The sequence below is a fragment of the Eutrigla gurnardus genome, assembly GCF_963514095.1.
Source record: "Eutrigla gurnardus genome assembly, chromosome: 7".
Lineage (NCBI taxonomy): Eukaryota > Metazoa > Chordata > Actinopteri > Perciformes > Triglidae > Eutrigla > Eutrigla gurnardus.
Genome location: NC_139921.1, coordinates 18,379,637 through 18,402,819, shown reverse-complemented (window position 1 = coordinate 18,402,819; position 23,183 = coordinate 18,379,637). Strand labels below are relative to the sequence as shown.

Below are 23,183 nucleotides of genomic sequence, written 5' to 3'. Positions count from 1 at the left end.
AATATTTAAAATGAAACACTTCAATGATTTACTACTACTAACATTTTCAACCAAGTCAACTGTTAAAAAGAGTTTCGGACATTTCCAGTCACATTTGAGTTGCCCTTCTTAAATCAGGCCAGCTGTGACTCAGAGAACTCTTCGAGGTTGGTGGTTTGAAGTTGGAGGTCGAAGTGTCCTTGACTGAGACACTGAACCCCATGTTGCTCCACTGCTAATACTTGAAACATTTTTATGTACACAAGTTATGTGATGATGAATATAAAGTTGAAGTTCACTTTTAAATCTTCTGTCGAGCTGATGATATTAATTAGGGGACACACATGTTTTGCTTATTGGATTATAATATTAAACCAACAATCCAGGACACAAATCTACGAACACATTTCAATGCAGACATTCAATGGTACTAGTCTTTACTGGTAAAAGTAAAGAGGAGATGTTATCAGTCAACATTAAGAGGAAAAAGTAATTTATTTCAATAAACATCGCATTTAAAACTATATAACATTATTTGTTCGTTGAATATTTTACACAGCTCTTATCATGGAAATGTCCTGGAATTTTACAAAATAAGACCAAGCTCTGAAACAATAATAGGATACCCCGCCCTTGTATTACTGCATGATTCCTTGTATCTTACATAAAAGTCATTATAGCTTCATACATTATTTTTGTTCTATATAAAAGGAAAACACATAGCTTTTTTTTAAAGTGAATTTATATGTCCTTTGATGAAAATAAGATTGATCCAAGACTAGTGGATGATTTTGATTATGTAATGCCTGAGAAACTGCTTTACATCAGAGCAGAATGGACATGATGTGATATCGAATCGTCGTTGCCCAAAGGTCCATATTTATAGATTGGCCACTTTAGACCATTCAGATGTACAGACTGTGTATTATGAGCATGGAAGATACTTTGTATGTGGTCATTGCAATGGAAGCAGAGTCAAGAGCAGTAAGGAAGTCTGGTGTAAACGATCAGTCTGGGAACAAAATATCTGTTCCTGTCCGACAGTATAACCAGAGCTAAAGCTGGATAGAATTTAGTGAAAACTGTTTGGTGAAAACCCAAATCTGCACAACGTATCGTCTCAGAAATGGCTTAGAAGCACAATTTAAATAACTATAATATAGTTTTGTCATTAAAAAGTGCAAGACCATTGGAGTTAGTAGTCCCAATATTGCACAATGACGAGTGTGAGGAAGAAAAATCAACTGGCAATAATCGGCGGAGTCTGTAGGCCGGCACCTAAGAAGGCCTCTGGTTCAGAAAAAAATATACACATTGTGATGAGAGCACTGAGCGAAGAGAAGTACACTCTCCACTAGGGGTCCTTCCAGAACTGACAGTGATGACTTGGGAATCCCTTTTATCCCTCTCAGTGTGCAGCGGCGTCCCCAGAAAAAAACGTAACATGCCATGGTACGACTGTAAAAGCGGTGGGCACAGCCCGTTGCCATTAAGAATTAAGAGGTGAACGGTCAAACTTGTTGGAACCTAGATGCCATTTCACAAGGTGATACAGAATTACACATTCATTGCCATTAAAAGCATGAAAGAATCTTAATATAAAAGCTGTCCGTTTTTCATTTTTGCTTTACTGGGACTGGTAGCCTGGTGAAGATTGCCTTCCAGTTCCCATACAAATAACGAGTGTTTACTGAAGACATTGTTGTGAAGCTATCGCCAGAATTATCCTTATTTACATGATTATCATGACTTACATTCTTTTGAGTAATCCGAGTCCCATGGGAGCCCTGGCACAAATGTAGGAAGCTCGCTAAAGCATAAGAAAATATGTCACAAGTCCTTTCATTTACACCTAAAGCAACAAAACAAACAAGGTGGCCTGTTCTGAATTTGTGCTGCAAAATGCTGGACTGTTGCACGATGCCAGTTCAACAATCTATAATTGCCTGTATGCCCTCGTTCCCTTGCACCTCTATAGGCAGGCATTTGTGAATCATTTTTGTGTGTTGGCTGGGCACTGAAATCAAACCCTTGGTTTGCAAGAGTCTCAGAAGCAACAGAAACTGGTAGAATCAGCTTGTCTCGTCTCTCTGCTTTGTCACCTGTAAAGGCCTCCCACCGCAGCCTTGTTTCGCAGGTACAATGTCTACCATTACGTTGTATACAGCCCTGGATCTGTCCGTTGCATATGCTCGTTGCGGTGGACTGTGTGCTTTCGGAGACAATCTGGGGTTAGATGCCGGCCTTGTCGCTGTAGAAGGGCGTGACATGAAACATGTAGCAATGTGTGCAAACCCTGACGGGCTTCACCTGGCCATACCGGGGCAACGGAGCGGAATGGGAAGAACAGCGAGAGCAGAAGATCTGAAATGACACAGCATATGATGCCTCAATTACTATCCATATGATGGCGACGCACAATGTATGAATCGTAAGTTTGATCAACGACACATTAAACCGAGAATTCTGTCGCCTAGACTCCGTCAGACTGAGAGTTATTGTACCTTTCCACAGCTTCTACAGTGATGCTTCCTGCGGATGACAGTGAAGGGAGCCTTGCATGCAATGCAAGAGTTGCAGGCTTCATCTGGGACCCAGTCTGGAGGGTCTACACAAACAGAAACAGTTCAAACAAAGTTGACCTCTCACCATTACTACGTCTGCTACAGAGAAAAGGGAGAAAAACAACATGCCAACATAACAACTCTGAGTGGGTTTGTTTGTGGATTTTCTGACCTTCGAACTGGCCTTCCCGGGCCTTGGCTGCCAATTCAGATGAGGAAATGGTCTCCTGACAGAGAGCACAGTCTTCCAGCACGGCACTACGCAGAACGGGCCCTGCTGGACACCATAGAAGAATAAACTAAAACCGGCGTAGCATGTGATTGATCATTGTTAAAAGCCCTGCTGCAGAGTTACAGTGCAGATAAAGTTTACAGACAAATATTAAATCTTTACAAGCAGATTTTATATTCTGAGCATCAGAGCTAAGAAAATATGACTGTGATAATTGGATCCACGTTTAGTCGTACTAAGGGACTTTTGAGTTATGTCTGTAATGTATTCATGTGGGACGATGCACTTGCTCCTCACCTTTCTTTTGGTTATCGTTCTCTCCCTCCTCACACTTGCTTGCCATGACTTCAAACAGAGTCTTGAGGATGCTGCGAAGGTCACTAGCATAGTTGGTCTGCAGCTGATCAGCAACACCTGCATCACACCAGAACACATAATGGATGTCAGCAGGAGAGAGACAAAGAGTCGGAGGGAGTGCAACTAACAGCGAAGGAACTTTTACCTGATATACAAACAAAGAGACGGTGGATGAGGTCGCCGCTGCTGTGGAAACGCGATCGGATCTTGTTCCTGGCGGCCAACTTGGCGTTTTGGAGGGCCAGTTGGATCTCCTGATGGTCCAGGTCTTCTGACATCCCTGAACTGGGGGTCAGACTGCTGACAGGGCTGGAAGGAGAGGAGATGGATTCAATTCATATTTCATCCATTGATCTTAATCTTCAAATTAAAAATGATGAATAAACATAAAGAAACCAAACCCACTAGCTACATTATTCACAAAATGAAAATAATGACACATACTTTCATGGGTGATGAGTTACCTGGGAGAGTATGCACTGCTTGACAGAGTACATGTGGTGACCGACACACTCTCACAGTCACTACCTGACACAGAGCTGAGGGGAGAGCTCTGAGAACTAAAAACAACCAAATACATAGTGGAAAAATGAGAAACAAAAGTAGTAAAGAATAATGTATATACAAACTGAATGGCACAACAAACACACAGGTATATAACTGAGGCAACATAAGGCAACGTGCAAAATGATAGACAATGGATGAAAGCAACAGAGTAACTTTATGAAATATGGTAAAACAAAGCAGATATTTATGCTGATGTGTGTGTTGTGTAGCGATCATACGTTCCAGAAATAAATCAAAAGTCTAAAAGGGAGTCATAGAAATTACAGCACACCTGGATGTCCTCCTGTTGTCCTCTTTGGTGTCCCTCTTTGAGTATTTAGTTCCAGGCTTGTCTTTATCCATCTCCTTGTCTCTCTGTTCGAATCCACTGGCCTGCTGCCTCTTTTCATTCTCCAGCTGATGGTTGCAAGGGGAGGGTCCATCCCCTCCACAGGAGCCACTGTCCCGAGCTTGATGCCCTGGCCCTGAAGCCACAATCAGGCACTTCTCACAGAGCTGGGAGTTTGAATCCTCTTCCAGTGTCTCTGCAGAGCAGCGGGAAGCAGGCGAGGTCAACTGGTTGAGGTCGCCCTTACTGTGAGGCTCGTGACCTCGCGGGGGCAGCCAGCAAGCAGAAGACTGGATGATAGTGTTGTGGGCTGCCGATTTACAGTGGTTGTCCAATCCCAGGGCGAGGCTTAACCCGAGTCCAGTGGTCTCTGTGGTGATGGCATCCTCATGGCCATCCTCACAGCTCCCACAGCAGACACAGGAGTTGAGCAGGCAGTGAGTGGCCACCAGAGGGCTGCAGGGCTCAATCTCAGGTGGAGCGGGCCGTGGCAGGAGCAGCTTGTCCACGGCCAGCTCAGTCAAGCTGGGGGAGCGGGGGTTAAAGATGACCGTGGCAGACAGCTTCATCCCACCCATGCGGTGGGCGATGACCTCAGCGGTTTCAGACGCTGTCCCCTCCAAACCCATCTCCCACCCATTGGTGTAAGGCAGAGATTCAGAGCCAGGGGCGGAAGTGCAAGGAGGGCGCTTTGTATTAGTATAGTGTGTGTTCTGGCTGCGTGGCTGTGGACATGGCTGCTCTGACTGGGCCTCAGAGTACCAACCGTTCATGGCAGAGTCTGGCTGTGTTCCTGGCTTGTGCTGCGCAGGACGAGCAGACTCTGGTTCTTTGGAAGGAGAGGTGATACAACGACAGGCCTCTCTTGAAATGCTGGTGATGCCGTCTCCTGCTGCATCCAGGTCCTCCATGAAGAAGACCTTGTCCTCCTCCTCTAAATAGATGCCTATCCTTCCCCGGCCAATCAGTAACCTGCGGGGAGAGGCCTCAGTGCTGGAAGCCCCACTGGAGCCTCCTGCCTCCCCTCTGTGGGGATTGTGTGCTGGGGACTGACCCTGGCTGGGAGGCGACAGAAGGGTGGACATCTCGTCCCCCACGCGGTACACCATCATGTTGAGCTGCTCTAGTTCCTCCTCATCATACTGCATGGAACAGGCCAACTCAGCTTCCTCTGCCTCCTCACACAGTAGGCCCTGCTCCTGCTCCTCCCCTCCCATTTCCACCTCCTCCCAGCCCTTTTCCACTTCTGCCAGCTCCTCCTCCTGGTCGGGACAAACAAACAGAGCCTGCTGCTCCTGATCCTGCTCCCCCTCACTCTCCCCTTTGGAGGTGTCATCAGTGAGGCTGCAGGATGACGGATCCTCTTGGACTGGAGTTGGCGAGCTCTCCCTGGCCTGCTCCTGGTCTATGGGCAAATCCCCATCCTGAGTGATACAAAGGTTCTTTTCCAGTGTCAACAACTCCTCATCTGTCAGGGTCTGAAGAAGGTCTCTGCAAAAGCGTCATATGATAGTTGTGACATAGAGATAGCAAAAAAAAAATAATAATAATAATTTGGAAGATAAAAATGTATTTTTTGTAATGTTAAATATTCATAGACTGTACCGTATTTTCTTCAATAAAGTGCGAAAGGGCCGGAAGAGGTCAGACATGTCCTCTGATTTTCGGTCTAGGTCGAGAGGTCCCTCTGAATACACAACCAGGCCACTAAAAATATGTTTATAATTCTATAAGACGGCAGGAGAAGGTAGAAAACAAGGAAGTTGGAGGCAGAATGTAAGGAAACACTTACCACACAATGGCTAGTCTGGGAATTGTAAACATCAATGCAGGTTCGTAGTCATCGATCATGTCTTGTGAGAGATAGCCCATCTTTAGGGCCCTGGTACAACAGAAGATGGGCAAAAAGCACATGATATCAAAATCATCTCCACAGAAAGTCACTCTGCTTAAATGAAATGCAAGGGTGAAGTCAGTAGTTCTCCATAGGTAGTAATTCTTATTCTGATTCAAACGTTCTTCGGTAAACTCACCTCTCCACAGTCTCACAGAAGAGCACAATCACCTCCTGCTGTACATAGTATTCTTTGGGAGACTTAACAGGCACCATGGCTGACACGTAACTGGCAATAGAAGAGGGGGAAATGGAATGAGAATGTTTTTTGTCAAACTTGCACCCAAAAATCTTTGAGAGGAGACAAATTCATCTTGTTGCTATTGCTGATTGCCAATAATGGCAATTAATTTACCTGAGCTCAAACTCAGCAAAAAGGTTGTCGAAATGTCGCAATGCGTCCTTCATGCGGTCTGTGTACAAGTTGAGGTCTCTCAGGGCCTGGTCTCTGGTGATGTTGCGTACCTCCTCCAAGCTGCGTGTAAGGTCCTTAGCCAGGGGCCTCATTGCTATACTCTCAATCTCCCGGTTCATGATGATGGAGCCTGCGGCCAAACACTGCACAGGAACATGTACATTATTAATCATCTCCCCTTGTGCAGAAGTTAAACTCAAATTATGTTTATTAGCACACCAAGAAACACCACTTTTGTAAATGAGAAATACAATATTTAATGCACGTGTAGGATTTGTGCAAGGTTGTTTTCTTCTGGACTGATACTGGAGGGAATATACTACCTCAGCCCCAAACCACAGCTGCCCTGCCAAGTTGTCATGGCGAATCTCCTCTGGGAACTTGACACTGAAGTCTCTGTTGGCCCGGTCGTTGGGAATACATTCATCCATGATCTGATTGATAATGTTCAACACACTGTCCTGCAGATGAGCACAAGAGTGACAGGAAATAAAATTGAGCAAACGAGTCGGAGGGATAAACATGAGCCATTGATAATGGGAAAAACTATTTTCTCAGTGTTTACATTGAGCGACTAACGTTGGTTAATAATCCAGGCTTCATCTCTTTCAAGAAGGTCATTTTATTGCAGCGTTTAACGACCATTGATTAGGAAGTGAATGGAAACAATTTGACACGTTCATGAGGCCATTATGGCCCTTGCAGTTACATTCTCCCTCAATAAAAACATGAAACCAAAGCCCATAATTCTAGTAGCGAAAACGCAGTGTCACACAGCAAGAGCTAATCAAGAGCTTATGTGCCGCTGGCATGTACAACAGCCATAACAATGACTTACAATGAGCCTTTCACTCAACCGCAGTTGCACTGTGCACTGTAATCTTGTCAGGCACAGCACTGCGTCTTTTGCTGTTGGCCCGAGGAGAAAGATTAAAAAGCTTTGAGAAAGAAAGCTTAACCACTGGGTCCTTTATGGCTGCGTGCTGCGTGTGTGTGTCTTGGCCCGGCCTGAGTGCCACCCCACTGACTGTGAGCATCTCCCAGCAAGGGACACCAATGATAACCTTTACCGCCGTTGGTTTCAAATCATCAAGAGGTAGCGACTCTGACGCGATACCTGTGTCTGAAAAAGACTAGCTCTCACTCCTTTCATCATCCCTGACCTATTCTCTTCCACTGTCTCGTGCGTTACGCTACCTTACTCAATCTTTGCCCATCTCACACACACACATTCTCACTCGCCTGTTCCAGCAGAGCACGGTGTAAGAACAGCCGTGCCAACATTATACGAGGAGCATGCCAGTGACCCCCACGGAGGGCCATGAATAAGAGCCGATAGCAGCAGTGCCAGGTTCAAGTGCAAGTTTTGGCTTGAGTGCACATGCCTTCTATTCTTGGGGCCTCTGGGCAGTGGGGTATCATACTGCTTAATTCGCTCTCTACAACCCTTGACGAGGCACGCCACTGTAAAGACGCTTCTCTGAACACACACGTGAGTTTTTCATTAAACATTTTCACTGCAACTTGTGGGGTGACACAATCAGAGACTAATTTGATGTGGAGACGCATCCTAACAAGAGTTAGTCGTTCATCTGCTTCTGCTCGATCAATATGGGATGATAACAGGACGGATTTTAAAAAGACGAAGTAAGAAACAAAGAAAGACGATGAAGAGTATCGGTACAATGACAAGAGAAAGAGACTGCAAAGATATACCGAATAAAAACATGGTGACAGATTGGCAGAGGGGAGAGAGACAGAACAGTCGGGGATCAAGTGATGACCTTATTAAGTGGTTCTCCCGTGTGCTGCGGCGGTGGAAGGAGGCTAAGGCACAATGGGCCGGATGACGACCTCCCTCTACCACCTCCAGCTGTCTCAGCATGACGCAGCACGGCAGCCATCACTAATGCACAACACCACGTTCTAATCCCTCTCAGCCCTGACCACATAAAGACCTGAACCAACCTGTATCACGACATACCATAACTTGTTTAATCATAGAGTAAAAACTAAATAATAATAGTAATTCTTGTTCTAAACACAGTTACCTCAATCAAACAGTTATAAAATGCCTCTTACCCAAAGAAGCCGCTCTTGTAACCATTTACTAATAACCCACATGACACACAGCCCTGTCCAAACAAAGTCTACTTATCTCATCTTATCAGAAAAACTGCTCGATGAAAGAACCCAGCCAGGCAATGTGTAGTAAGGCAACACTCAGATTATGCTTTTATCCAGAAGGGGGTGGTGTCTATTTTTATATATTCAAGGCCAAACCCAAAGGTCCATTCAGGTGATTATGTAAACAAAATGTATTTAAAATAAACACAGGACAGGTACAGGTAAAACAGGTTTTGCTTGCTGTAATCATTCCACCTGTTTATAGTCTTAAGTGATGGAGGACAAAGTCCACAGTCCTCCTTCCATGCAGAAATGTATTCAAAGTTTGACCTAAGACACATAAAACATAGAAATCTTCTTTCAGGTCATTTTCCTAAAATGTTCTATTTTTGTTACTATCCTTTCACTGCAGTTGGAAACGTAAAGGGATTGTGATATTAAAAAGAGTAACTTTGGAAGATACCCACTTGGTTTGTCTAATTCAGATCGCTGAAGCCTTATAGTAGCTTCAGATATAGTTTTGAATACATTTCTGCCCAAAAAGAGGAGTAGTGGATATATTCCCCCGCATCAATTCCATTGAAAGCACATAGGGAAGGGATATCCATCGGCCAGTATTAAAAGGGGGAATGATTACAACAAGCAAAAACCTGTGTCAATGTTTCTTATGAGCACCTGCCTTTAAATACTGTGAACCTATCCTTTAACTCCATTCCAACTCCAGTGCTATTTTTACAAAACTTATGATGAATTAATTAAATAATGGAAATTCAAGGCTAAATTGAATTCCTCGTGATATGATAAATACAGAAATATGATGACTTTATTGGTTTCTCCCTGCTGACCTGACAAGAGCGGAACTGGTTGACCAACAGGGTACATCTCTGAGGGTCCTTCCTGCCGTCAAGCCCGTCCAGCTCAGTGGCCACCTGATTCAGCTCTTCATCGGCGTAGTAGAACTGGGCCAGGAGCTGGGGATCCGTTCTCTGCACAGAAAACACAAAGAGACACAAGGAGGTCATTTTCCATACCGGTACAGCTGTTTATGAGAAACAATCCAGACGAAGCAATGCACAGAAAACAACACTAAACATTAAAAATGCTAAACTGACATCATGCATTGAGGAAATCTGGCAACAATAAACAGTGAATAACATCATGTGTTTATTCATTACAATAGTTTCCATGTGTAGTGTTTGGGATAATAAACATTGTCAGGCATGGACAGCTGCAGTCTCCAGAAAACCAGCTTGATGTTTTTCTAACTGTGGACAACACGTTCATTACTAATTATGTGCAGCAATACTGTTCTACTACAGTGCATTGGAGTCCACAGGTGTAGCATAATTTCACCAACTATAACCAACAGTAAATGTCACTCTTAGTAACCTTGTGCTTTAAAGTCCAGTTGAAACGTAATTTCAAGAGTATCAAGCTTCTGTACTATGACGCATTTCACATTGCACATTGATTGATGGACATTGGTTGGTCCTAGCTGATGTAAACATTCGTCATATTTAGTTTCCAGAAAGAAAAATAGTGGATTTTAAAATAAACATATGAACGAATTGTTTATTTCCATTTTGACCATATGACCGGGGATGTGATCTAAAAGACTTTAAATGGATTATTCAATTCAGCTAGAATTGAAGTTAAAAACCGAGACATAGTGATGTAGAAGGGCCACTCATCAAGGCAAAGCAGCACTAAAATGAAGGCAGCGTAATACAGCAACATACTTCCAATCTGTAGGGACAAAAATAAAAATCAGGTAAGTAGGGCATTGTATAGGTCAGCTTAACAACAGATTGCTCTACCATTTGCCATGGTGTTCTGTTGATTAATGAGCAAACACAAGGCATGTGTGATATAAATTCACACATTTTCAACAAGGGGAAGGTAACATGATATAAAAAAAAATGGCATAAATCCTGACAAGTGGAGTTAACAAATGGTTCTTTATAGTGTGAAAGCTGCAAAGAAGAGTGAGTGTAATTAGAGAGGCTGGTCCTGGTAGAGGATTTATGTCATTATCTCCCACCATGCTCCCCCACAGTGAGGGGGGAAACAGCACAGCGCAGCAAATCACTCTGCCGCTGCGTGAAGCACATATACAGCTACAAAACACGAGGTAGGTAAGAGACACTATCGCAAAAGCAGCAAACAATGCAAACGAAACAACTGAAAATCTTTCAAGCTTAGACCTACCCAAAAATAAAAATGATGTTTACAGTACAATCAAGATACCAATTTTTAAATCCCAACACCAACAAACGCATGCATTCACACACCAACATCCATGGAGGGCTTCATCGAAAAGGTTAATGGTTTTGAAAATGGCAACCACATGCCAATGTGCATCATTACAAACCACAAGGACCCGATGACTGCACAGGAGCTTAAAAAGGACAGCATGACTATGCAGCCAGGAAGAAGGGAGAACTACACCAGTAAACCATCTTGTTTTGCCTGCCATGCATCGACCGTCTGGAAATGTTTTTCATGAAGTCAAACTGAATACCGTTATTTACCGAAAACCTCTCCCAGGACCTTTTCCCTTAAGTTTGCAGTGCTTCCTGTTGCGTGATGCTCTCCCCGTGGGCCCTCGCCTTTCTCTCTGAATATGATACATGGTGCTATTCCCTCACTCTCTCTCATTAATAATGAAACGAACAGCAAGGAGAAAGCACTGAGATATAACCTACAGCTGGCGTACTTGTCGCATTAGTACTGTGAGGATATTTTTTTAGATTTTAAAGGTTTCTTGGAGGACAGAGATATGTCACAAAATCATAATTAACATGGGGAGGGCTATAACGACTTCACCGTGTGATAAATGTGTTTTCACCTGCGTGCAGGTCAATCACAGCTGCACTCAGGTGAGTTACAGAATTGGATTAGAACAGATTGGTGGTACTTTTCTTGCTGAAGGCGCTTCGGTTGCTGACATAAAACCCAGTTTGTCACACAGAGCAAAATCAATAACTGCACATTTTGTTCATGGGTGTGAATTTTGATGCATCTGCCATGTCATGTACTGAATATGTTGGAAGAGTGATGCAGAAAAATCTGACTTTACTACAGCAGGCAAATATAGTAAGTTATTCTCTGCTCAAGTGTCCTTTCTTAACAAGGTCACATGCATGCTCTATATATAAAAATGATATGTGATGCAAAGAATGGGAATAGGCAGCTACATTATTATAGCACACCAATAAGAAAATATCATCAGACTGTAGAGTCATCATTGCTTTATTTGGCATCGCTACAATGGAAATCAATTTGAGTGGGTTTCTCTGAATGTGTTGGCTAATGGGAAATGAGCATGAGGGAAATCTTAATTAAACAAGGAAGCAAACAAACCCACTAAGGAGGTATTTATATTTACATTTTAAGAAATGTGAGAAAGCCAATGATATCACCAGTCAGGACTCAGATTTGACTGGAATTTACACAATCCACACAACAATGAGTGAGGCTATGATACAAATGTCACAATGACCAAAGAGGAAACAAGAGTGGGAGACAGTGAAAGACCTTTTTCAAGCACAGGCACAAGGCCCACAGAGTGGTGGCATTCATTTGAAGATTTCTGGAGCATATAGCCCGACAGTGAGAAAAGGAAGAAAAGAAGTATTTGAGACAGACGCCATCCTATAGCCTCCTGCTGCATTCCTCACACAAGAGGGAACATTCCTGCAGCATTGCATCATGGGGGAAAAGTCAAAGGCAGGCAATGCTCAAGACATGCTGATTTACTTTGAGATAAGCTAGAGCTGCTTGGTCTACCAGTTTGGTGCATCGTGGAATAATAATTTATCAAATCTTGAAAAAATAAAAAAGGTATGAAAAGATTAAGTCTACTCCCCCCATTTCTGACACCAGTGTGAAAGCCATGCAACAGCAGTTTGTAACAGCCTAGTGTAACATTATTGTATACTAAATGGAGATTTATATCACTACATTTGCTAAATATTATGAGAAACTACAGGAGATGCTTGGTCAGATTCAGAAAAGTTGGCAGGTCATCTGTACATTTGGTCAGTAATGAGAGCTGTGATGCTATTGTCTTGTTTTTTGAGGGGAGTTCTACATGATCCATTCTTTGGTACTAGCGAAATCCCATGACCCATAGTTTTTTACTGCTGCAAAGATCCCATTCCAGTCCTCCCAGTTGATGTAACTCTTATTAAAACACTGTAATACTTATTATATCCATTCCCTACTAATAAAACATATATAAATTAATCAAAGCCATATCTACAAGTATCGGCAGTATATCTTGATATCTTGTTTGGCCTAGTTGATTGCTTTTGTTGGACTGAATTACAGATGTTTCTTGCTAACAAACTTACACATTAAATATCTTTTGCTAGCTAAACTAGCTTTCTAGCAGCTGGTACAGCCAAATCCTGAGTCACGGCAAAAGTCAAAGTAGTAATGCTTCTGTAACATGTAATCACATTAAGTACACCTCTGACTAACAGGGCTACCATAATGGCAGCTGTCTCTGACAGGTGAGGCCATACAATTCATGAAATACAGACTGTTGTTTGAATTTTAAATGTAAAACCTAAAATGGTAATATTTCATTTGTTGCATGGACTATGAGTCAGTGATGATGTTAGACTCTGAAAAGCAAAAATACTTTGCTGTCTGCTTACATAAGATAGGTTTGTCCAGAGTAAAGTATTGTAAAAGTACTTCATAAACCTCCAGACTGAAACAAATAAGCATATTGTGACAATGAAATTTAAAAGGTGGAAAACGACACCTTCCAACAAGGTTATTAAAACAGTTAATCAAAAGTAAGTGTTGGAACATTTGGGAATCTGACTCCTGAGCTTGTAAGTTGTGTCATCATCACCAATAGCAGTTGTGCTATTACATAAGTTAGGAAATGATTCAGCAGATTCGGGACTTGTCCCCTGTGGCATGCCACTCTCCTGTTATACTTTTGCTGTCCTGGGTGCCCTCTCTTTCAGATGACTCAAATACTCTTACCCATTGCGGTCACAAACCCATCATTTCAGACTATTAGGCTACCATAACTTCATCCAGGGGGACAATTACTGTTAAGCCCCCTCAATCACAGTGTCACACAATGACTCAGTAAAATATATGTCCCTTTTGATTAACAGTAAATCAATGACAGGCAATGACAGTGTGATGCTTATTCAAGCGTGTTAACTGAGAGTTTGCTTGCTGCTGTACGATCAACATTTTCATCTTCTCAGCCAGCTTTCTCCTTGAACGACTGATTCCGGGCTTTATTTCGATTCAGAGTGTGCAGATGATGGAGGCCATCAGGCTAATGCTTCATGAACGTCCGTAGCATCAGTGCGTGCACATTGAGCCCACTTAAGGGACTTATGAGAAACCTTGCCTCTGCCCTCCTTACTCTATTCCAGGCTCACTTTGCTGCCTTCTGGCTGCCTTCCAAGGATGAGAGGCAAATATTTTAGGGGGGGGGGACCAGTTCACTCGGCTTCATCCAGTCAGTTGGCAGACTGGCAAAAAAGCAGCCGGATACAGTTCATCAGTTTATTTATTATTCAGGACTCAGCATAAAAGCCCAGGCAAGAGCGAGCCAATCATTTTGGTAACAAACAAGGAAACTTCCTCGACCATTATTTATATTAAGTTTGGCAGAAGAAAAAAGTAGAATCTTTCTAAAAATGCAGTGTTATGCTGAAGTGCATTCAGTTGTGTTGACTCATTCCTTTCATGTTCAGCTTGCATCAGGAGTTTCTTTTCTCGCCGCCGTGTTGCTTTCTGCAGGTACAAAGTTATTGATGGTGACTACTCAGGCACAAACAGTCTTAACATCATTTACATTTCAAGGCTCTCCATTAAATAAACGTGCAATTTAATCAATGGCACCGATCACAGACTGCAGATGAGTATGTCTGCACTATCCAGCTGAGAGTTGGATCCACAGCAGATCACACATTTAACTTCAATGACTCAATATATTCAGAGTGGTCTGCCCATCTGGACTGATGACATAATCTGCGTGTCTGTCTGCTCTCAGCAGGCTGCCCTAATCTGGCATTTGGACTCAGCAATGACCAGTGCATGTGCCTGGCACATGGTTTAGCATGACACGGGGTGGTGTTTAGGATTTAGGTGGCTAGAAGTCGTGAAAAATGGGGACACCCTTTTCTCAGCAATCACAGGGATGTTCTTATGTAAGATCCAATCCGAGTATACAATCCCCAAAAAAAGCTGTTTAATTGCAGCTACAGAGAGTAAGGGGAATTTTAAAAATGAAAAATTGACATTTTTCATGGCGGATGAGCCCTGGAGAGCTGGCAAGATTGGTGAAGATGCATGCCCTTTATACATGAACGCCAGCAACAGAAACACTGGCATGTCTAACATAAAAAAAACAAACTGAAGCAAACCCAACTATGCCCTGTCATGATTCCTCCATGAAATGTTGACCTGCTTCCCCTCTTCATGGCTGAACATGTTAACCATAAACCTTTCCTTGCTACCAACAGTGACTGAGAGATGGCGTTGCCCCGGCGGTCCCACAATGACAGCAGTGGACAGCAACAGTACTTGTGTGAGTAAACATCTGTCTGCGGAGATGAAATGTTTGCGAGCCAACATGCTTGTGCAAATGGGATTGCACCTGGAACTGCACCAATAAACAAGGGGCAGTAATGTTCTGTTTGCATCTTTTCCACTTCTCAAAATAGGATTTTACCCATAACAAACCTTTATTTGGTAAAGAAGTACTTTGCATGAACACTGTCATTTATACCATCTTTCCCTCATGAAGAAGGCACAACTAAAAGAATGTATCAGTAAGACTATAATGACTTTTGTCACTCCCTTCTGGAACATCAAACACCAGGATGGGCATATTTATTTATTTATATATATATATATATATATATATATATATATATATATATATATATATAAATAAATAAATCTATTTAACACATACTGTTTTCCATTAAAATATGAGTTACAATATCAAAGTTTTAGAGTCCAGTAAGAAACACTAGAGCTGATAAAGACCAACATCTTCTCAACGGATCTCCTGCCAAATGTAACCAAGGCTAAAATCTAATCCCAAAAATACAGGCCTACTGTTCTCCTCCTACCCTCCTTTCCCTTCCCTCCCTGCTGATAAGACAGAACGCAGAGCAGGAGGGGTTGCTGGCTCTTCCTAGAACAATCAGACTCATAATATAGAGAAAGGACACCTTGAATGCATGCTTTATGTTCATCACTGCCATTGAAGAGAGGAAAGTAAGCCTCTGATCAGAGAAGGTACCGATTATCACCAATAAGAAATTGGGTGTAGAAAATGAATGCAGGCTCTCAAGTCGATTGCAGGCCAAGCTGATTCTCTGTGGTACCTTTAAATCTCTCTCTTCTCTCACAGCTATTTTCTTCCAATCATCACTTCCCCATGCCTCGGACAGTGGGCCCTGATTCCCCAAACCTGCAATGAATTTAAAAAGGCCTTCAATCGCCGGGCCTGTCTCAATCTGCACTGGGGTCGGCTCTCTAAATCCCGGCAGCTGACACCAAATCAATTACTGCATGGCTGGTGGGTAAGCAGAATGGGACGTCCACAAGGAATTCCAGAAACAAGGCTAAATATGAAGCCACACTGGCCACTGCTCAGCAGTTTGCTGTTCCCTCTTCCATCGACTCCATGCCAACAGTGCAGAATTGACAAGATCCTAATTGCTTCAACTACTCTCAGTTGTTGAAAACTGTGGCAAAATATGTCCCAGTACGAAAAATGGTGATCTGATTTAAATAAACATTATCGTTTTTTTCTTTTCTTTTACTTTTTTTTAATATGACAATATATTAATTCCGTAAAAGTACCTACATGTATAGGAATCAACTTAAAGAGGAGCAGAGTTTAATTATTTTCTAGGATAATTGTTTGGTCTGTCAAGAAATTGTGAAAAATGCCTTCCAAGTTCCTAGAGCCCAAGTTGATGCCTTCAAATTACCTACTTCTTCCCATGATTCATCCAATACAAAGGAATCTCAAATTAAAAATGAGGAAAGAAGAAAAAAATTACATTTAAAAAGGACCATAGCAGTGTTACTAAATGTTATTGTCCATTGGCAACATTGGCCACCTCATTTACATCAACCTCTACCATGTCTACCAAAATTGTTATATAATTTAGATATTGTAAGATGTTTGTTTGTTTATGTTTCGTCCATATTCAATGAACGTTACAGAATGCAACTGAAAATGTTTATAAAAGGTAGGTTAGGTATAACTTCTTATTAAAAGCCCCTTATAGCTCAAATTCTCAATGCTCAGATGTTGTGAAGTTGTTCTCTGAGTATTTTCTTCTCTACATTGAATTGTGTATAGTAAACCAACGTTGAGCAGTATCTCATACAAGCGTTGTTTATCTCACCGCTTCCTGGTTACAAAGTCCAATCAGAGCCAGTGAGAAAACTTTTGTCCAATGGGATGCAGTCAAGGGAACATGTGTTCCTTGTGAACTAAAAAGAGAGTGTGCTTGTGATTGAGGTCAACGTATATAGAAATGAGACTCTCTTGTACTTGATATTACCAGCTAGCTCATTTCAAAATGAATGGCAGTGAATGGCGGTTAAAACAGGTAGGCTGAGCTCTACTAAAGTATAAAATGCAAACACTGATGCACACAAAATGTGTTGAAGATAGAAGAAATCTCTGCTAATGGCGAGAAGTCAGAATTAGACTGGAATGTTTCTTTAACAAACAGAAACTCGAACAATAGATCATGAAAAGATCACTCATTATTTCTTCCATGATTACAAACAATTTTAAACTTCAATGTTTCTTGGGTTTTCAAAACATAAAAAAACTTTACTAATTGGAAACTTTTTTTTTTATTAGACATATATACGTAGCTTTTACTGCCATATTAACAATTTGCCATAACCACTTCTTCATAGTTGAACATTTCCTTTCAAAATCTAATTGGACTGCTGCATTTTAAGTAGAGCCCACACAGCTGGCAACAGAAGGAAACGTAGCTTTTGGGTGGATGAGTAAAATTGTGTTGCTTTGTTGAAACAATCAGCTGTCAACATGTCAGGTCTTCTTTCTGACATCTCTAAAGCATCTTTTATGGAGGCTTGATAATGATTATTATTATTTCAAGCTGAAATGATTGATTTTTTTTTAAATCACAAAGCCAAAAACCGATTGGTTCCATTTTTTAATCAAATACATATTTGCTGGTTTCCTTGGTCATCTAGGGGTTAGCAAATCAAATGCATTTGGGTTTTTGGACCTGGGCTTTAGGCAATTGTAATGGGCCTTTTTCATAAATGTTTGATATGTCATAGAATACATGTCATGATATTTTATCAATCAAGAAAGTAATTGAATTTCTAAAGAAAATAATGATAGAGCTACAAACATAAGTGTAAATATTAGGGGTACGGTGGAAAAAAAGGAATCAATGTCATGTCTGTAAATTGCTACAATTATTTCCCGTGCCCCACAGTGATGCAAAAATACATTTGATTATCTTAATTGCATATCAATCCAGTGAATAAATAAATCCATGTCACAACCATTTGATTGAAGTCAAGTACTAAACTAAAAATCAGACATGTTTTTGATATATACTTTGGATTAAAAAATTAGTTTTCAGATTAATCATGAAAAATAGTAGTTAGATGCAGCTCTACTAATTAGATACAACATAAAAAAAAGCAAATACATTGCAATATGTTATTGCAATGCCCTGCAATACACCTAACCTTCAAATACAGTGCAAATCATAAGATCTGCCAAGAGAAAACCTTGTAAACTAGTTTGATATTTTACAAGCCAAAATGGGTCTTTCCTTTTATTATATGATAAAGCTGTATACAAACATGTTACAAACTGAATCCATCATTCTACTCTAAAAGGATGTACAGCATAAGAAGTCAAGGTGCAGAAATGTAGGCTTTGATGCAATACATTTGTGGAAGTTACACTGAAAACCTACTTGCCTCTAACTTCTTAAATGGTCAAATCTGCTAGATGTTGGATAACCTCATCAAAGTAATCCAGCATTAATATTACATATGATCATACACTTGCTATCAACGAGTGCAGAAATGATCGGCTACCCATGCACTAAACTGTCCGGTGGGGAGAGGGGGGGAATAAAAGGCAAATAATAAGCATCCTATAGATGGAGGTGAGTGTACGGGGCCTGGTGCGAGCTGTGAGCCTGTCACACTGACAGATGAGGTGGTGTGGAGCTGAAGGTCAGCTCCAGGATGCCTAATGGAATAACAACCAAGAGAGGAGCACAAGCGACAGAGTAAGGGTACAGATTTAGCCTCCTGACATCTCTCTTACCTGCCACCGGTCACCCTAAAGTTTGCTGCTGATGAATGAGAGGTGAGGATATACTGGCCATTTTGGCAGTGCAGAAACCTGAGCCAGGTCTCGTCTTTGTATGTGTGCTGAATGGGATTTTTGATGAATACATCTCCACTGATTTGACCCTCTCTAAAGCCTCTTTACTTATCTAAAACCTCTCCCTGCAGAATGTACAGTCAAAGTTCAACTAATGAGCAGTCGAATAAAAACAAACAATACCTAGAGGGAGTAGTAGATTTTTTAGGAAATGAAGAATACTATTCACACAATAAACAGATAAACCAGTTTAAAGGCCCAAAAGGAATGTGAAAAATACCCTTACTTTGGGTAACCATTACAGCCTTTCCCCCACAGCCACATAGCAGGACAATCCATTCTTACACATTCATCTTTTTTCTAGAAGGCAGCCCTTTGAGGACAGAGTCAATAGGCAGGTACATAATGTCCCTCACAGAGCTGCACTCTCTTTAACGCACTGGGAAGGGATTGTGTAGCAGGGGCAAAAGAAAGTCCTCCTTAGTGGGACTTATCTGGGGAAGCAAAGAGCTGCTCTGGAAATATCAATAGCGCCACTTCAGTCAAGGGAACATGCTGATTCAACACTTTTCTGTCTCCAGGAGAACATAGTTCAATAATAAACGGCTTACTGTTGATGCAAAATGACGATGCTATGCGGTGTTTCAACTGTAAATGCCAGATTATGTGGGTTGGGCACACATTTTAAATACAACAGAAATATTTTCTCCCTCTCTGCAAAAGAGAAACAACTTGCTTGGTTGCTGTGATCATAACCGTTCTTTTATTACTGTTGTCTTTTCATACTGATTGGCATAATTACAGAGGCATGTAGCACTTTTCTCCATTACTCTACTTTGAGGCAGAACTGATCATTTAAAACCCACGGACTTATGTGTAATTCAGTTAATTCCTACCATGGCTGTGATTTGGCAGAAAAGGCTCTGATGTAATAGCTCAGCACTTCAGAGTTACTAGTCATTCATGAATGTGACAATACTCTGGTGAACCCCAACACTTAGGCCTAACCCCAACAATGGGCCATCAAAATGCTGTGACAGCAAGCATGGTTAAACAGAGAAAAAAGGAGTGAAGCAGGTGCATGTGCGTGGCAAAGAGCAGGTGGGTAATATATAATCACAGGCCCATTATGGTATCCCTGTCTGACATTATTGTTGCAAAAACTCCCAATTATTATTGGGTATGGAAACGCAGCTGTCTTCTATTATCAAAAAACGGATAAATCAGTGAATAAATCATGTATAGTGCCTATTAGAAAATATTTTAAATAAAGCAAGACTTTCATTTTCTATGCCACACAACAATGCACCACCAACTTGTTTAAGAGCTGTCTGTATTTTCCTCCATTTCTATCAATAGAAAAATCTGCTTTCAGGATTCATAATGTACAGCAGTTATGATGCATTATGTTAATGTGCAGCTCTTATGTATAAATACACCATGGTAGTCCATGACTTGCTCTGGACTTGGATGTGTCGACTAGAACAAACAACTTTATTAAAAGTCAAGATTTTTTAATTGAGTACAAAAATTTCAGGGATTCTTTTTTTTAATCTATATTTTTTTTATATAAATCCTCTGCAGTTGATAATAATAACCTTTCGTACCCATCCTCCAGAAGAGGCCGCATTAGAATACTGTGTAGTACAAGTGGTGTGCATCATTTCACAAAGAGCTTTTCAGGGGAACATTTGCTCAGACTTCCCAGTAAAACTTTGCATAACATCATATGAGTAATTGGGTCGATTCTCTAGGAGAAGACCAAGTAGGAGTTTCTCAATCCAACTTGGGAACAAAAATCTGTGACTGTTTATTACGCAAGTAACTTTAAATGCTTTATGATGATACAGCAGAAAATAAATTATATAATAATCACTGAAAACTTTCTTAAGATTTATGCAGTTAAGTGTGCGTGCAAGTTGTCGCATTAGGTAGAGGGCTTTACAAATTCTCCTCCTTAAACCTAAAAGTTAACAAGAATTCCCTCCCTGGAGAAATATTCACATTCACTCAATCTAAAAAGTGCTGCAGCTGGCATATATTAACTGTTCATTTAACAAGGCGATCAAGCCTCAATACTTCCTCTGCTGTGTCAGGCAGGTTTCCACACTCTGAGCATTATTTAAAGAATCTTAGCACATCCATTACTAATCAACCCAAAAGCGGTGATTTTTGCCTATAAATGGTATATCCTGGGCCTGAGCAGCAGTTGATGCGATACATTTTGCTTTTAACAACAATTTCTCCAGTTTGGCATGGTGTCGCAGTCAACAAACAAAACACAACCATTCAAATGCAACAGAGCTGAAACAATTTGGACATTTAATTAAACATTTAAAGTTAATAAATCAGAATTAAATAACTATTTTGATAATCATTATTATTTTAATAGCAATTATCAAAATATTTTAACCTAGCTTCCAGCTTCTCGGCTATGATATTTTGCTGCATGTCTTTTTCTTATGTGATAGTAAATTAAATACCATTTGGAATACAACTGTTATATAAATAAAATATATAAAACCATTAATATCCTCAGGCAATTTTGATGGGCTTTTTCTTCTTCTTTGTTTCATTATTTTATGACATTTTACTCACCTAATGATGAATCAGTTAATTGAGAAAATAACCTGTATATTCCTTTTTATTTACTTAGGTATTTTACTTTTTAATTTCTTATTCTGTAAAATAACGACTTTATTAGTATTGACATTATTAACACTATTAGTATTAGTGTTTTAGCATTATTGTTGCTTTTCTTGCTGCTATTATATCATAAGTATTATGGTTTTTACCTAGAATTTGTGACTATAATACCAAAAGAAAATCCCTTCAACAATACTTAACATTAATGACAATGCCAGCTGAAGGCATTCGTTCAGTACAATTCAGTGTACACTGTCAGGCTGTAACATTGTGAGCCCTGCGACTGAAAACAAGGGCATCAACAACAACAACAAAGGGATAGCTTCTGGTTAATACAGTGTAACATCAGAAACACAGGCTAACGTTAGCAGACGTGTGGCACTCTGGTCGGCTGATTTGCTAGCTATATCCCCAAAGCCATGCATTCAAATAAATGACTGACTGTAGAACTGACACAGTGTGCGAATCCAAGATAACTTACCTTGGGCTTATACAGCCACTTTCGAAAGCGGTTCATCGTTACCTCGCCACCTTCCTTTGTCACCAAGCCCTCCTCTCCTCTCCTGTACCTGTGCGTCTGACAGTATCAGCGGTCGGTTGCTAAGCTAGCTAGCGCTGGTGGGTTCCAACACGCTAAATGTACAAAAACGCAACGCACGGTAAGTTGTCCTGGACGTAACAACGCGGCAATGAAAGCGTACAAAAGAGATATTCGTCAACAGCGACTTATTTCCATCTTCCCTGAACGCCGAGGTTGGCTGCCTGTCTCCCCCGCCCGGCCACTTTCCAAGTCCCGACAATACAGACGAGCGGAGCACAGACGGCTCTGCCGTTCTCTGCCCCTCTAACGTTACTTGATGACAGTCACGTTGACAACATTCACCTCCCACTTTCCCAGGAAATGATGCCTTCACGTGCGGCTCCCAAATATCGTGCTCCCAACCGCTTTGGTCGGGAATATGATAGAAAAAAGCAGAGCATGTAAGCATTAAGGCCTACAGTGAGACTTTAACAATGATTAGTGTCTGTTATGGGTTTCCAAAAAAAATTGAATTACCAAGTTACATATTCAGTAGTTATAGCTAAAATAATACATTTGGACCTACTCTTTCTAGATTTTGTGAATATGAAAAATATTTTTGAATTTTAAAGGTTTGACTGCTGGACTCAAGTTGTCTCATACCTTAATGCAAATTCAAGAATAGCGTTTGTGCACTGGAGGTTTTAAGTTACTGCAGCAAACTTGTGTAAATTGCAAACTGGGCCATCATGATTGGCTGTGACTCATAAAATCACACTTTTCTGTACAGGTCATAAATTCCAATTTGATGTTAGGACAGAGAGATGTTCCCTCTCCAGCAGATGACGGTGAAAAATATCTATAGTGTCAAACTTTACGCACAGGAAGACCTACATCATTCTGCACAGCGATGGCCTTTAAGTAAAGTAACACAACAGATTTTTGAGCGGTGGATTTGAATTCAAGTGACTCAGTAATGTAAATTGAGTTGGGCAATTCACTCTTGACTGGGAAAATCACCAGGTGGCAAAACAATCTCAGCTCAAGGTCCACGCGCTTGTTCTGGAGCTTTCAGCCTCATCACACAGTCTTCATCAGTAAAGAGTTGACGGTTGAGTCAGTTGTACCTGGTGACAACTTAGTGAC

At 41.1% G+C, this 23,183-nt stretch overlaps 1 protein-coding gene across 3 annotated transcripts; it reads right to left on the bottom strand.

Moving 5' to 3' along the window:
* Nucleotides 1–461: 461 nt before the first annotated feature.
* Nucleotides 462–22,360, bottom strand: zfyve28 (zinc finger, FYVE domain containing 28). 3 transcript variants are annotated; one of them, XM_084014265.1, is made up of 14 exons: nt 21,999–22,360; nt 9,309–9,449; nt 6,660–6,797; nt 6,277–6,479; nt 6,061–6,150; nt 5,820–5,909; nt 5,633–5,734; nt 3,971–5,518; nt 3,597–3,692; nt 3,278–3,441; nt 3,073–3,189; nt 2,716–2,820; nt 2,484–2,587; nt 462–2,343 (listed from the first exon to the last, which is right to left on the bottom strand). In XM_084014265.1, the coding sequence occupies exons 1-14, from the start codon at nt 22,032–22,034 to the stop codon at nt 2,212–2,214; spliced, it is 3,066 nt and encodes a 1,021-aa protein (XP_083870391.1). In that variant the 5' UTR covers nt 22,035–22,360; the 3' UTR covers nt 462–2,211. The 3 variants fall into 3 exon arrangements, with proteins under 3 accessions (XP_083870391.1, XP_083870392.1, XP_083870393.1); XM_084014266.1 differs by having other exon boundaries at nt 2,716–2,817; XM_084014267.1 differs by lacking the exon at nt 3,597–3,692.
* Nucleotides 22,361–23,183: the final 823 nt, after the last annotated feature.

Bases quoted from the DNA above. Each gene is read 5' to 3' on its own strand.
- zfyve28 (XM_084014265.1), bottom strand. From the start codon at position 22,034: ATGAACCGCTTTCGAAAGTGGCTGTATAAGCCCAAG. The intron at 6,798-9,308 runs GTCAGCAGGGAG...GCTCATCTGCAG, and splicing joins ACCAGTTCCGCTCTTGTCAG to GACAGTGTGTTGAACATTAT. The intron at 6,151-6,276 runs GTAAATTAATTG...TTCTATTGCCAG, and splicing joins TTTGCTGAGTTTGAGCTCAG to TTACGTGTCAGCCATGGTGC.